This window comes from Schistocerca nitens, chromosome 4 (assembly GCF_023898315.1).
Source record: "Schistocerca nitens isolate TAMUIC-IGC-003100 chromosome 4, iqSchNite1.1, whole genome shotgun sequence".
NCBI classification, from domain to species: Eukaryota; Metazoa; Arthropoda; class Insecta; order Orthoptera; family Acrididae; genus Schistocerca; species Schistocerca nitens.
The window spans coordinates 227734875-227751960 of NC_064617.1; the positions used below are offsets into that span (position 1 = coordinate 227734875).

At 46.1% G+C, this 17086-nt stretch overlaps 1 protein-coding gene across 1 annotated transcript in view; it reads right to left on the minus strand.

Annotated features, from left to right (window-relative positions):
- The window catches only part of LOC126252227 (proton channel OtopLc-like), a 136916-nt gene that overhangs the window by 18284 nt on the left and 101546 nt on the right, over window positions 1–17086 (minus strand). The window contains exon 9 of the mRNA XM_049953099.1: window positions 11481–11796. Within this exon, the coding sequence (XP_049809056.1) occupies window positions 11481–11796 (316 nt within the window). The remainder of the gene's footprint in view (window positions 1–11480; window positions 11797–17086) is intronic.

Sequence of the window (17086 nt, forward strand, 5' to 3'; positions counted from 1 at the left end):
CGCATGCTTTTCGCGAAACAAAACCACATTCGTATCCAGTTAGATGAGTACGGGCGCTGATGTCCTCGCTATTGTGCGCTGTGTACATATTACCAAAAGGAGTGATTTAATAAAAATTTAAATTTTTATTCTCTTATTTAGAGGAAGAATTTTTGATGAATTTGGATTGAGAACAGATGACACTAATTAAAGGAATCTAGAAGGAGATTTCATTAAACGAATACCTCATTTACAACTAGGTGCTTTGTTTACGACATCAGTGATGGATAACGTATTGGAAGGAGGTTAATAAAGCAAAACAGAATATGGTGTGGCTCTAGGCGTTATCTTCCGAATATAGCTACACCAAGACACTGTAATTTAACGTACCACGGAGTGAGTCAGGGAAAAGTATAAAATTCGCCGACATGAAAATTACTACATAGTGTGTAGCACTTTGTTTCGAAAACTGGTGCGAAAGTACAAATGACGTCTTCTCCTCGAAATGTTAGTGCTTAAATATCTAAATGATGGCCTATTAACGATGTTAGTTGTAAACTGACAGAGGAGCTAGTCGTCCCAATTAACTCTAACCAATTTCTACCTTCGTCGCAAAACGTGAAACATCGATGGCTCATTTATTTGAGTAATGTTGCGAATATGGGCCGGACGGCTGCCTTGGTATCTTCAGGCCGGTAAAAAGAGCGCCTATTTTGGCCATCGGACAGAAGGATAGGTAACAGTCCCGTCAACCTGGTGCCGAGAGCCCTAAAGACTACCGGAGAGGGGAATAAAAGTGGCCAACGTGTACGCCCGCTACGTGATCCACACCAGTCCAGAGCGTACTGTGGGCTGTGTAAGTGCAATAGGGGCGTGGTACTCACAGTGGTGCAGCGGATCTTCGGTGTCGAAAGTTACGTCACAACAAAGTCGTGGAAAAGGTGTGGTCAGTTGTTTGCTGAGAAGTTTGATGGTGTCACAGTGCCAGCAGGTAGTGTCATGCAACGCGTAGTCTGAAAATGGCGTCAGAAAGGATCTATTTTGAACAAGTCATAAAACAATGCGAAACGAGCCCGCACATCATAAAATGTGACTGCAGTTCTCCAGAAAATGTTTCAGAATCCTAATAGATCAAACTGACGCCTGTCGCAAGAGACCGGCATACCACGTCGATCATGAGGACGAATACTCCACCTGGACCCGCATATGCATCCCTACCGAGTGTCTGTTGTTCATGCATCAAAACCAGCAGATGCTTCTCAGAGCCTTCAGTTTGGTGAGTTGCTTTTCACTGAGATAACAATGAATGGCTTGGACATGTACCCGTTCTTTGTGTCTGATGAAGACTGGTTTCACCTGAGTGGTTATGTCAACTCACAGAATCAAAGGTTCCGGGCAGGGAAGAATTCGCATAACTTCCACAAAGTACCATTGTATAATCCGAAGGTTGGGGTTTCGTGTGTAGTATCTGCACGCTGCATTATTGGTCCCATCTTCGATCATCAGGCCCTGACTTAGGCGCATTAGATTGCCACCATTATGAAGTCATTTGTGATAGCATTAACGGAGGAGGAAAAGGAGTTACTTCCAGCAGGATGGAGCAACTACCCATACAGCCAACCGAACCTTGGAGCACATTTACACAACCTTTACGCCTAACAGAGTTGTTAGGTCAGTCTGGTCTCAGCACTAGCTGGCCACCCAGGTCAACTGATCTGAAAGTGTGCGATTATTCTGTGTGGGAGCTCTCCAGTCTGAGGTATATCATAACAAGCCTCATAGAACTGCAGTAGAACATTTCGGATGAGACTGCAGCAGTTCAGCAGTCCAGGTTCGATCCGCCTTCAGTAACTTGCTGATCAGGGCCCAAAATGCCAAGAGATGATTGGTGGTCACTTTCAAAATCTGTTACAGTCAGAGTAATATTGTATTTCCTTCACTCTGCTGTGTTTCTTTGTACCCTGTAACTCTATTCTCCGTGCCACTTATATTTGCCCCAGCCTGTATATCCTTCCGTAGTCCTCGACAAAATTAGGCCACGTTTTACCAACTATAAAGGATGACCGCCATTAGCTTATGCAAGGGAAGCCTCAGGGGCGGTCTTTCAGGCAACCTACGCTTGTGTTGGTACTGCAGCAAGGTGATGGAATCAGAATCAACGATAGATGCGAAGGGAGAGTCTACAAAATCACCGTCATCCCCTTGTTCTCTCTTATTTTTGTCTTAGTTATCGGGGTCCTAGTGGATTTACTTGGGCGACAGTGGTCCGTCTCAGCCACCGCCAGTGCGTCTACCTAAGAGTACTTTCCAGCACTTGGGATCCGTACCAGGTTGGATTGAAGGAAGAGATCGAAACAATTCAGAGGCGGGGTGCCAGATTTGTTACTGGTAGGTATGAACAAAACGTAAGAGTTACGGAAATTCTTCGCGAACTCAAATGGGAATCCCTGGAGGGAAGACGACGTTCTTTTCGAGAAACACTATTGAAAAAATTTAGAGAAGCGGCATTTGAAGCTGATTGCCAAACGATTCCACTACTGCCAACATACTTTACGCGTAAAGACCACGAAGATACGATACGAGAAATTAGGGCTCATTCAGAGCCATACAGGCAGTCGTTTTTCCCTCGCTCTGTTTGCGAGTGGAACAGGAGGGAAAATGACAAGTAGTTGTACAGGGATCACTCCGCCACGCACCGTACGGTGGCTTGCGGTGTATCTATGTGGATGTAAATGTAAGTAAACTGTCCCGTCTTCAGTTACTCTTTCCGCATACTACATCATTTCCAATTGGGTTAGGCCTTTAAAATGATTCCCAGGCTGACTATTTGTGTGTGTGTGTGTGTGTGTGTGTGTGTGTGTGTGTGTGTGTGTGTGTGTGTGTGCGCGTGTGAGTGGGTTAGTGTTCACTGTAACGTTTTATTCCGGTTCAAAGCAAACTTTTGCCACAATTAGTTGTCAATGTAAAAATGTTGAACATGATTCTGGTAGTCTAAACACGTACCGTTGGCTAGACTCCGCAATAAACATCTGATATTTGATTTTCAACGACAAATTTATCTCATTATTGTATTCAAAAGGAGGTAGAAACGAGTTTCCTTATTACTTGCGAGGCATGGTCACTGTAAAAATAATTACAAGACATGAAACCTCTACAGAAAGTAGGAAATGTAATCAGAATTGAGCGGCTGGTCCCGACGGAGGTTCGAGTCCTCCCTCGGGCATGGGTGTGTGTGTTTCTCCTTAGGATAATTTAGGTTAAGTAGTGTGGAAGCTTAGGGACTGATGACCTTAGCAGTTAAGTCCCATAAGATTTCACACACATTTTTTAATCAGCATTGCCTTTGCAGGGAATACACTATTTAATCATGTTAGGTGCTCCTTTCACTTCCACAACATCTCCATCAGTTACTTCCAGCCAACCTGATAGAATCGCCCCCCCCCCCCCCCCCTTTCTCCCATCCCTGTGCTACTGCAAAGTGTCGCTTGAACGAACCTCAGAGCTCTGGATAAACAATATCAGCGTCTGTTTAGTACCACAGGCCTTGCAGTCCAAGGCACGCTAGAGCTCTCTATGGATAAGCAGCGAAAAGTCTTAAATGATTATCAACAAGATTTTGCACAATTTTTGCAATTAAACTCATATAAACCCTTGCGAAATACCGAAAGAGGATATAGTATGCTGAAGTGTTTATCCAAAGTGGATGATTGTGAAGGCCAAGGAATGTGTGTTATTTCGTAATAATTGTCGACTAAACGGTCTTCGGCATACCGAGTCTTGTAAATGAGAGATTATTATTCATTTAAGGAACATTGTTACGAAGAATGGTTTCACAGACCTCCTGTTTAAGTTTTGACCACAAAATCCGCTGGAAACGACAATACGCCTGCACAAACTACTGACACTCCTCCGGCCGGTGTGGCCGTGCGGTTAAAGGCGCTTCAGTCTAAAACCGCGTGATCGCTACGGTCGCAGGTTCGAATCCTGCCTCGGCCATGGATGTGTGTGATGTCCTTATGTTAGTTAGGTTTAAGTAGTTCTAAGTTCTAGGGGACTGATGACCACAGATGTTAAGTCCCCTAGTGCTCAGAGCCATTTTTGAACTAACACTCCACTCAAATGCATCAGAGTAAGACCCATTTTACGCTTCTTGCCGTTCATTTGGTCTCGCTGGACTATAAAATTCAACTTGTCAAATTACATGATACTTTTTCATACATCGAAATTGTAGATTTTCATCTCAGCTCAATACTGACGCTACATCTTTGCAGTAAACTGGTTTGCAAAACAGAGTCAAATTGAAACAGGTGATGAGTCTACAACTGATTGTATTTAGACAGGGAACCAGTAGGTAGAAATGCATATTTATTGTGTTATGGACATACACAGCGTACACCGCATAAGAATAACGTAACTCATACTAATTTTTCAAAGCGACGATCGCCAATCTCAATGCTCATATTGCAACAGCGCATTCAGTTTTGCCGCACTGTCGCAAAGATCCTGCGTGTCTGTTGTACGCTGCAACAGGCAGCGGATGATGAACAGCGTACAGCCCAGACCAACAAACAGCTATACTGCACACAACTCAGCTCACAGCACGTGTGTCAAGCGACGACAGCATGCGTCGCACCTGCCCAGTAACCTATGCCGCACGCACGCCATTATCCCTGGTGCCAGCTGTCCATTGCATTAGACAGCTTGTGATGTATCCATGGTGAGGTGTGTTACTGCGTACAGTGCATGACGCGTAGTCAAATATGGAACTTCGTCACCAGAGTTGGCAGACATGAGTTCAATATATGGTGCGGCAGCATATAGTGCCTATAAAGCAGCACGAATATACAGACAAAGCCTTCTGAACAGATGTAGACGCGTCATCCTAAATGGGATAAGTTTACAAGAGACGGGGTTGTTAACGCCACAGAGAGCAGGCAAAGGTTTCCGTCAAGGACATGCCCGAACACCAGACTTTGACACGATGGTGTTGGATTGTGTGGCCGACCACCCGGCAATAAGCACCACACAACTTGCCTGTAAAACGCACACATCGAAGGACACGGTGTGGAGAATATTGCTGGAACAGGTGTAACACCCCTATCATAAAGAAGGTATGCAAGCACTGGGATCAACGCATTTTGAGCCCGACATTCACATCTGTCAATAGAGCTTCGTACAGATTGTACTGTTCACGGATGAGGCCTCATTCATCCGTGATGATGTTTTCAACAATAGCAACAGCCAGGTCTGGTGTCAGGACGCCGACCACTGTAGCCGAACGCTTCTAGGCTCTTGCGTCTGGAACCGCACTGCTGCTACGATTGCAGGTTCGAATCCTGCCTCGGTCATGGATGTGTGTGATGTCCTTAGGTTTAAGTAGTTCTAAGTCTAGGGGACTGATGACCTCAGATGTTAAGTCCCATAGTGCTCAGAGCCATTTGAACAATTTGATTTGGAGTGAGGACGATCACCGTGCCACTCACATCGGTGGCCACCAGCAATGATTCTCTATCAACGTATGGGCGGGCGTAATACAAAACCACGTAATAGGACCTTCCTACTTGCCTCCCCGTTTGACTGGTCCACTTTACCTGGTGTTCCTGCGAGAAGTGCTGCCACAGTTCTTGGAGACTGCACCCTTTGTTGTACGAGAGAGGATGTCGTTTAAACAGGACGGTGCACTAGCTGACTTCCGTGTTAACGTCCTCCAGGTCTGCCAATTATTCAAGAAGTTGCCATGGAGTTCTGAGAGACTGTCGTGCCACCACTAGGTAGAAAGTATGACTGCTGAAATAAGGCGAAGTGTTGATACTGCATGGAAGGATGTACCCATATCGATATCGAATGATGTTGGAGACATTGTTGCTGCTCTATTTCGCGACCTGTATATACCCAGATCATTTACAAATATGATCATGTATTGTTCATACTATACTGTCGCGGTCATCATCTGTAGTGCGGGTGAGCCTGGCGCAGACGGCAGTGGGAACACCAGTGACCAGAGAGGACCCTGGAAGCGGCGTCTGGCAGGCGCGGACCGCGGAGGGAACACCCGATGCGGCGCCGACCGACTAGGGAGCGCCCAGCACCTTACATACTTGACAGAATCCGCCCAAGGACCTGGAAGCCAACCATCCCCCGCGAGGCCCTACAATTAATCCAACAGAAGAAACGACTACATAGAGAGATAAGACGTACAATCAACCCACAGCTGAGACGACTATGGAGCAGGCTAAACAACAGGGTCAAAAACATAACCTCTACATACAGACAAACACAATGGGACAACGCCTGCAGACAACTAGACTACAGGAGCGGAGGCAAATTCTGGAAAAAATTCAGGACACTAACAGTACAACGACGAACAACTCACCCTAATGACCAAAAATGAACCGACAACAGACAAATGTGAACAGGCCAATATCTTTAAACAGGTTCTGCAGGAGGTCTACTACTTTCCCAATGACAACCTGTTCGACGAAGTCTACAGACGAACTGTCGAACTACAACTGACTCGACTACTAACAAGTGCAACAGTAGACACAGAGGACTAACACACCGTAACCAAAGAAATAACCTCCATCGAAATAGTCGAATCTATCCACTCAGGACGTAACTCTGCTCCTGGAACAAATGAAATCCGACGAAACACCTTCAGAAAGCCCCCTCCCCCCCGACACCCGACACACGCACACCCTCATCCCTATCCTATCCATAATCTTCAGTTACTGCCTCAACATCGAAACTCTACCGACCGCCTGGAAGACAAGCAAAACAATAATGATTCTCAAGCCCGATAAACCGAAGACCGACCCCGTTCATACCAATCTCTCTGCTGGACGTGATAGGGAAGACCTTCGAACGTGTATTAGCGAACCTGCTCAGGAAATTCACAGAAGACAAAGGACTACCCCCGAAAATTCAGGCAGGCTTCAGATCCAACCACTCGACGAATGACCCCCTCTTTAAACTCACTAGCAGTATCACAAAGGGCCTTAACAACGGACGATGCACGCTCGCAGTATTTTTAGACATCGATCGTGCATTTGAGAAGATGTGGGGTACCAGTGGCTACTTCTCAAACTCAGCCGATTAGGAATCGTGAAATTCATACAAGCTTATTTAAGCAACAGAACGTGCAGGATTCACGTAGGGGACCAACACTTGGAACCATTCACGCCCCAGGCGGGAGTCCCGCAAGGAGGCATCCCATCGCCGACACAGTATGCGCTGTACACGGCAGACATTCCTACCACTCTATGTGGATGACACTGCGTATTGGTGCACTGCACCAAACACCAGGACCATACAACGAAACACGACAGCCTACCTCCATAAACAACAGGCCTGGATGATAAAGTGGCGAATTCGACCCAACCCGACCAAAACACAAACCATACTTTTTCAGCACAGACATCGGACCAGGAACAAAAACCAAAATACTGCAGACATACAACTGACCCTATGGAACACGCCACTGACAATCACTGACTCCGCTATGTACCTAGGCATGTTCCTAGACAAGTATCTAAACTGGCGGACGCACATCACTTACCTCCTTGACAGAACAAGGAAAAGACAAGAACTTATACGGCTGGTGCAAGGACTCCTCCATGGCTGCCGCATGGAGAAGGCCCTGCATACGTACAAGACCTTCGTCAGGCCGGTCGTGGAATACGCAGCCGCACCTCTGGCCGATCTGGCGAAGGGCCAGGCTGAAAGACTCTATAGAACAGAAAGACGACTACTCCGTACTGTCACCCAGACTCCCCCCTCAGACACCGATCAATGACGTGTATGATATCACAAACACAGAACCGTTACAAACTTGACCGACCAAATTACGCGCCAACTATGGTAGAGACATACTGACGAAACGACCAGACATGGAGGACTTATTGACCTATACAATCCGTGAAAAGAGACGCCCAAAATTCAAATGTATTCACCCAGCGCGTACAGTGGGGCAAAACACGTGTTCCCACTTCCCAGATCTTGCTGCCACTATGACCCTACTCATAAATGATGCCCACACTCCCACCATTTCGACGCCAGGCAATAGGCAACGGCCCTGCACACCTACACACCCACCCACCCACCCACACACAGACACACACACACACACACACACACACACACACACACACACATACACACAACATAACCATCACATACACTCAAACATGGAACACACACTGACCAGCCCCATACAAACACAACCTGCACCTGCACCCTGCCCCTCCTTTTTGCCAATCCCCACACCTGTAGGTGTCTCCCATCCAATAGGAATAGACTTAGAAACAACAACCCAATGTAACCTCACATTGCAACCTTAGGTCCCAATAGCTCCTGAACCTTTCCTTTTGTATTCTGCTGTAATCTATACTAAGAAGTTATTCCCCTTCTGCATTATGCTCTTGCCGGCCGCTGGTGGCCGAGCGTTTCTAGGCGCTACAGTCTGGAACCGCGCGAGCGCTACGGTCGCAGGTTCGAATCCTGCCTCGGGCAAGGATGTGTGTGTTGTCCTTAGGTTAGTTAGGTTTAAGTAGTTCTAAGTTCTAGGGGACTTATGACCTCAGCAGTTGAGTCCCATAGTGCTCAGAGCCATTTGAAACATTTTTTTTTGAATTATGCTCCCTATATGTGCGTTATCTCCTATAATCTATATTAAGTCAATACATTCCTCTGTACCCCATACCACCCTGCAACTCATATGAGATATCTGCCATAACAGAAACAAACATGTACAAACTGATCGGCAAAAATAACATAGTAATAATAAGGAACATAGCGGGCGCTGATAACCTCGCTGTTGTGCGCCCTAAAACACTACTAATCATCATCATCAGGAACATAGTACTAAATCCTTTTACAATTAAGTCCTTTTGGATCTAGATCTATGCTTTTCCTTATCCTTCTTGTGAAAATCTATTAAATGCAAAATTAAAATCTGCTAAATGTTAAAATCTCTATCATATATCTCCTTGTAATCTATGCTGTCACTACATCCCTCTGTATTCCATACTACCATGTAACTAAAATGAGTTTACATTTGCCATAGCAGAAACACCCATGTACAACTAATTGACAAAAATAACATAGTTGCCCGGGTTCCCGGGTTCGATTCCCGGCGGGGTCAGGGATTTTCTCTGCCTCGTGATGGCTGGGTGTTGTGTGCTGTCCTTAGGTTAGTTAGGTTTAAGTAGTTCTAAGTTCTAGGGGACTGATGACCATTGATGTTAAGTCCCATAGTGCTCAGAGCCGTTTGAATAACATAGTAACGACAGATAACATAATACTAAATCCTTTTAGAAGTAAGTCATGTTAGATCTAAATCTATGTTTTTCACTATCCTTTTATGAATATCTGTTAAAGGTTAAAATCAAAATAATCTAAAACCTTTATATCGTCAAATTGATTATGCTTAGCACATATGCAAGCAAATGAAATAAAGAAACAAAAAATGTTTTGAACCCCATTGGCAGAAAAAGAGCAATCAGCAAGCTCTAGTAAGGCCCGCCTTCCCCTTACGGAAGGGAATGAAATGTGCTTAAAAAAAAAATAAAAGAAAGCCCAAGGACCATTCCCGGATAGCACGTGAAGAAGACAGTGAGTTACGCTATCGAAATATCGTGCGAGAACGACGCGAACATCCGGTAGAAGCCCCGTTTTTGTAAAATGTAAAGTAAAATGTTGTCCACAAAACCTGCTTTTTCCTTTTTGTTGGTAAGTGGCCTCTATTAAGGGATTTTGCCAACATTATTTGTTAAAACTAAGTATTTTTTCACTTATTTTGTTGCATCATCATTGCTTCGTTGGGTACGCCGGTTTTCGTCAGATCACCGAAGTTTAGCAGTGTTAGGAGTGCCCCCTTTGCCTTTACTGCATATATTAGTTGGTGGCTAAAGCTTCCGATCTCCAGCTTTGCGCCAATATCCTCGATTAAATTCCATACCTTCCAACAGTGTCTGATGAAGTGAGGGCATTCGACACTAGTGATTGTGATCTGTCCGTCAAATGGCGACATTAGGCGCTGCAGTTTCCTTTCCGCTGGCACCGGGTTTCACCCTCTCCATTATCATCATCATCATCAACATGATAATCATTATTATCATCCAACACAAACATGACGGCACACTATACGCAGCTGTTGCAGTCACCTCCACTTGACGGATTCACTTCACACATAATCCTTACACTCTGTGAAGGAAAGGTGAAGGGTGAAGGTTAGAAAAATTAGGTGTTTGAACGTCCCCTTAGGTGTTTCTCAGAGAGCGACGCCATGCGACTTTACTTTTTACTTGTGTCCCTTCGCTGGCTGTCATCCCGTTATTGGTTCTCCATGTTCGTTTCCCGGCGGGCTCAGGGATTTTCACCTGCATCGAGATGAGTGGTTGTTATGTGTCGTCTTCATCATCATCATCATTCATCCCCATTACGGTCGGAGGAAGGAAATGGCCTACCTCCTCTAGGACCTTGCCTAGTACGCCGGTGCGGGTCTCCGGTATCATCCCCTAAGCTTTGGCAAGGAGTATGGGACTTCCTCATCATCATCATCATTGTGATGGTCTGAGATTAAGAAACAAACAACTGTTCTCAATATTCTTCGATATAAATTCACTGAATGAGAACAACTTGGCTTTGTCTGTGTTAGATGTGAATGTCCTACCTATTGGTGACATGAAAATTTGGTCGGACCGGGACTCGAACCCGTCCTTCCCGCTTATCGCCAGCGTCGCTTTAACCATTAGGCTATCCGTGCAAGCCTTCCGGACCGACCCAAACTTTCAAATGCCACGCTGTCTACATTCGTATATCATAGTCGCACACATTCATCTCTAATTACTTGCAGCTACCTTCTGATTTCCACGCCAGTGAGATTGAGACTATGGTGAAACGAAACATATCATGTTATTGTCTGTCGCTTGCCTCGGCTTGTAATAATTTCTTACATGTCTAGATGATCGGACATTGTTGACAAAAGACACAGTGCGTAATTATTTCGAAACAAATTGCTGAATGCGAATAACTTAGCTTCAGTCAGTTAGGTATAGTTGTACTACCTACTGGTGACATACGAAAATTAGTTCTGGGCCGAGAGTCGAACCTTGGTTTCTCGGTTATCACGGGCGGTCGCCTTAACTTTCAGGCTATCCGTGAACGCCTCACCATAAGGTAGTACATCAAGACCCTACACAGCTGAATCCTAGTTATTATCATTCAGCGAATCAGTTTCGAAGTGATTACGAACCTCAGTGACTGCTCATCCCGATATTGAAGCAAATGTTCTCATTATGGTCTATAGTGTTGCCGATAAAACAGTAACGCGAAACCTCGACGTCAGATGTCGAGGACAACGAGAACGTGTTAGATTTGAGAACCTGTCGGTTCTCGGATTGCAGGGGCTCTTACCTGGGTGGGGGAGCGGCGACTTGCCCTCCCCGCGAGAGTCGGACTCGTCTTCGTCGGCGATGGACGGTGCGCTCGTGGTGCTGACCTGCCGGCTGGTCTTGCGGTAGGCTTCTTTTGCGGAGCGGCCGCCTGCCGGCTGGATGTGCTTCCACATCTCGTACATGACGACGGCGCAGATGAGCGAGTACTCGATGGTGCAGGGGAACAGGAACGGCGCCGCGTTCTGCACCAGCGAGCCCATGATGTTGGAGCGCCGGCACTCGAAGATGTCGTGCTCGGCCGACCGCCGCGACACGTTGTGTCCAGCAGTGAGGTTGCGAACCACTTCCCCCACTACCGGCAGCTTCGGGGGGACGCTGGTGGGGTACTCGTACACGTGGTGGTCGCGCAGGCTCAGTGCTTCACCTGCACCCACGGAAAAGAGCATCACTCAAGTTGCCGTCGTCCCCAGAAAATTTCAGAACCTTAGAATTACTGTTGCTCAAAATATTAGGTCAGAGACAAAAGTCTCAAGAATTCCATAGCTGTCAGCGGAATAACAAATATCAGTGATTTATTAGACGGGGACGAGGAAAGTACAGTCATGGAAATGGAAAGTGTTAGATCATGAACGCCGCGACCGAGCTCGGCCAAACTTTAACTTCTCCAGTAATCAAATGTCTGTTGGGTGTTCTGTCTTAAGTATACCTGTAACGCAGAGACTTTTTGGGACGTAAAATGCCCATGGCGCGGCCACAACGTCTCTATCAGCCAGTTCACATCATAAAGAAATACGTCAAAATAAGATGAATTTGATTATTTCAACCACAGATTCGAACGGCCTACAAAGTTCGGAACTCATTGCTAATAATCTGTGACCGGTCGTATTATTACGAGACCTATTCGGAAAGTAAGGTCCGATCCGTCACGAAATGAAAACTACTGTGAAAATCAAAAGTATTTTATTTTCAACAGTTAGCTAAACCTTCCAGATACTATTCTACATAGACGGCGCTCAGACTTAGACATTTGCCATGGCACTGGACCAGTTTTCCAGTACCCTCACCATAGAAGGCAGCCGCCTCTTCCCACCGAAAACGCTGCAGGAGCATCTTCATTGCCCCTGAAAAGTGCGGCCGAGAATTGTCATGAAGAAAGAAATGCGTAACAGTTATGTTATGCGGACTGCGTAACAAGGCCCCCCTCCCCCCCCATACTTGGTGGGAAACACTATTTTCTGTGCATCTTTACGTGCTCACTGTGAGCTCAGAACAATGTGTCGTGATCGACGAGCATACTAAACACACTGCCCAACACATCTGTACATAGCTTCATCGCCTTTTCACTACGGTTTCCATTTGGCAGCCAATCGGAACTTACTTTCCGAATAGCAACTGTATGCCATTAGATTAATTTTCCCCTGCCAGTGTGGTGTCTGCATCTCCTTAGTTGACACGACTCGGCTGTGATGGTTGTCCCAGTCGGTATGACGTGAAACGGCGTCCGTCACTCACGACAACGCAACCCTGTAACTAGTAAGAAAACACAAACTCCTCGCGAGATTTGGTCATATTTCAGACACCGTATTTCGTCATTAATGTCAATATTTCGATAGAGCAGCGCTTCAGAATGTGTAAGCCGCTCTTGCTTCTTCACTGATAAACGCGGCAATTGCACCACGCTATGGCGCGGTTACTCCTTTGACCTGAAATGATGACTACCATTTTCTTTTCTTGTGAGTCCGCGACTGATTTACAGCTTGCTTGAACGGGCTAACTGTAGTTCTTATTTTTATTATGGCCGGCTAGATAATGGATGTTGAATATTTCATCATTATGCGAGCTGACTTAAGTATTTTCAGTAAGAAAGAAAGCTGTTCCTGCAAATGAAGAATGATAACTACATGATGGCTATTGAATGTGACTAACGCTAGTTAAATTTTTCTGTTGGAGATGGTGTGAGGTGGGGTGGTTATCGTTCTAGCAGTGCATACCCCTGAGATCCAAAATTGAAGTCCCTGTTATCCGAAAACGGTGTGAAGCTCCACATGCAATCATGGAAATTTGCTTTTAAAAGGAATAAAACAAGTCACGGAACGGATAACTTATTATTAAGTCCAAATTTAACAAGGGTAGCTCCATGCATGAAAGACACAGAAAAAAGGTTCAAATGGCTCTGAGCGCTATGGGACTTAACTTCTAAGGTCATCTGTCCCCTAGAACTTAGAACTACTTAAACCTAACTAACCTAAGGACATCACACACATCCATGCCCGAGGCAGGATTCGAACCTGAAAGACACAGGTCAACCACCAGACGACACACATTTTAGTTACAGGAGGCATGTAACAGTTGATCGAAAATGCACACTTACAAAAGATGCTACTTATTTGCCTTAACGTGCATTCAAGCGAGAAAAATCTTCAACGAGATAACAATGAATTCAAAACTAAACAGACAATTATGTCTAACTGCGATATTGGCCATGTACAAGCGAAGAGCATATAAGGAAATGCTAATGAAAAGTGAACCCAGAGGAGGTGAAAAGTGCATCCTGTAAAACAAACAACTAAGTGCGTTCATCAGTTACCGAAACGATTAACTCCGCAAGGTTAACTAATACCGCCCCCCCCCCCCCCCTGAATGATTCCACAAAAAAACATTGCAGGTCGAAAATGCGGTTGTGAGTGGCAGTTAACAGCGGACTGGCTCCATCCCCGTGTGTGCGACCCGTGAGGATGCCATCAACTCCGTCACTCGTGGAGACAGGAGGCAAAGTGACACAACAGAAATTCGAAATTCTATATCTAGGTTTGGAAAAGCTCCAAGTGCCCCACCAATGACGATAATAATTCCGAGCAGCGTCCAATCTCTACCCAAGTTTTGCGAGATTGCTACCACTGCCTCAATGATATTTCAAGATTTCGACAGAACGCCAGCAAGAGAGACACAATTTGTTTACCTTATGAGCAGGGGCACGGGCAAAAGCTAACAGTCTTCCTAGCCAAGTTCCAAAGCAGCCGTTCAGACTATGTGTCTCACGATTCCCATGGAAAACTTCCAACTGCCACTTTCTTTAAGAAGAAGATATTTACACGTAGACATCACGGCCTGGCACGAGTGCTTTCAAGCTACTCTGCGCGTTACCTCCCGTGTTAAGACGGCCAGCTGAGAATCAGAGGAAGCGCGAGGGTGGAAAATGCATCGGCCCTCAAGACCAATTAAAGCTTTACGTCTGTGGCTGTAATGTAGGTTGAATGCCCGAGTCCCTCCATCTTCTCTCTTTGCTAGACTACTGTGCTAAATACACGGAAAAATACAGCTTCTCACAAACGGAAGTTAACAGTTAATTCAGTTCCTAGCTTGACCATAGGCATTATATATGCATTTTGCAAGTAGTAATACAAATTATGAAGATAAAATCCCAGTTACCAATTCATTATGTTAATGCACTTGGGAAGTACTATTAGAGCATAGAAATATGACTAAATATGCAGGCTGGCGCTACATGAATAATTAAACCACCTTGCAATGAGAACACGGGATGGCAAGAGGACATACATGTGTAGCATATCGCCATCTTTTGAACTGTGAGAACGGTCGAATTATTGGCATGAGGTAACGTCATATTGGCAGATCGCACGGACTGTCCGATGTAGTGGAATGAGTACAGAATTAGCGGCGATGGGATGGACTCGTGACTGAAAAGAATGTAGCAGGAAGAGAAGGCGCGAATATTTCCAGAAGAACTACTGACTCCGACTGACAGACATGTGGCAGCAGTTGGAATGCAGGCAGAGGTTACAGGCAGAGTGTCACCACGAACTTTAGGGAGCTGGACTGAGACATCGAGTTACCCGCCAGGGTAGCCGAGAGCGCTAACGCGCTGCTTCCTGGACTCGGGCAGGCGCACCAGCCCCGGATCGGCGGATTACCGACCAGAGCCGGTATGCCGGCCAGCCTGGATGTGGTTTTTAGGCGGTTTTCCACATCCCTCTAGGTGAATACCGGGCTGGTCCCCACGTTCCGCCTCAGTTAGTTACACGACTCACAGACATTTGAAAACGTTCGCACTATTTCATGAGTTACACTAGACACAGACAGCTGGGGTGCACCACTTCCGTCCTGGGGGGTTCGGGGTGGCGGCAGGTAGGGCATCCGGCCACCCTCTGCCACTAACATTGCCAAGTCCGTATTAACAAGGTCGACCCTGCGTTCCTGTGGGATAAAGGCCTACACGAAAAGAAAGAACTGAGACATCAAGCTCCTGCCGAAATTATATTACAAAGAACAGAGAGTTACAAAGAGTATAGATACGGACCAGTTTTTTATTTCTTTATTTTGGTTTTGTGTTACGAGGACCATAGAGCCAAAAATGGTTATAAAGAGCCACAGAAATATAATTACAAAAATGTAGAAGAGCACAAAATTACGAAGTTAGCATACAAATACAGCAACGCAATTACACAAACACCAGACAGCCGGTTCCAGTCCAGTTGGAAATCAAGTGATACCAGCGGAGCACAATAGGTAATGCAACACTTTTTTTTTTCTGGGACAGTTTCGGTGAAAAAGTTCGGAATTTCTTGTGGGACATTTTGGAATATTCCCACTTCCGCCCCTATAGTTTCACAAAGTTCGAATTGGTGGCGGCACTACACGCAGCCTTCAAAATGGTGTCTTTAACGGAGGTGCATTCCAATCAGAGAGCTGACACGAGTTTCCTTTGCCGGAAAACCAGAGCGTCGTAGATATTCATAGATGCTTGTAGAATGTCTACGGAGACACGGCGGTGAACAAAAGCATGGTGAGTTGTTGCGTGAGGCGTGTGTCACCATCGCAACAAGGTCGCGCAAACCTGTCCGATTTCCCACGTGCGAACCGGCCGCACACAGCTTTGATTTCTATATTCTTCGAAAGTTGGTGTTACGGCGTAAAGCCAAGCGCCGGTGCGCCAGTCGGGAACGACAGAACAGACAGGGCTGTGAGAAGACGTCAGCCAATCGCAAGCTGACCGACCCCTCTCCAGGACGAGAACGCGATAGCAGCGGCCGGTGTTGGAAGGGGACATAAGCGCCGCGACCGACTGGTGACGGCCCAGCCTCAGGAAACTGACGACACAACTTCAGCTTGTTCGTCGCCACACAAATACAAATGAACTTCTCATTCTCCATGGCAACGCAAGGCTTCACACCGGCCTACACACCCGAGAGCAACTCTGGACACCTCATTAGACAGTTCTCCCTCATCCACCTTACAGCCCAGATCTCGTACCTTACGACTTCCATCAGTTTGGTTCAATGCACTGCGCGGGAAGCAGTCGGTGGATGATGGGGAGAGTAATGATGCAGCAAGACCTTGGCTCCGATGTCGTCCAGTAAAAAAAAAAAAAAAAAAAAAAAAAAAAAATGTTCAAATGTGTGTGAAATCTTATGGGACTTAACTGCTAAGGTCATCAGTCCCTAAGCTTACACACCACTTAACCTAAATTAACCTAAGGACAAACACACACACCCATGTCCGAGGGAGGACTCGAACTTCCGCCGCGACAAGCCGCACAGTCCAGGACTGCAGCGCCCTAGACCGCTCGGCTAATCCCGTCCAATAAAGCGACACCTCCTAAAGTGCGCGTCAATTACGACGGTGGCCGAGTTTAGGTTCGTTCTGCGCATCTGACGTCACAAAACACAGTCAGCCAATGAACAGAGAACGACGTT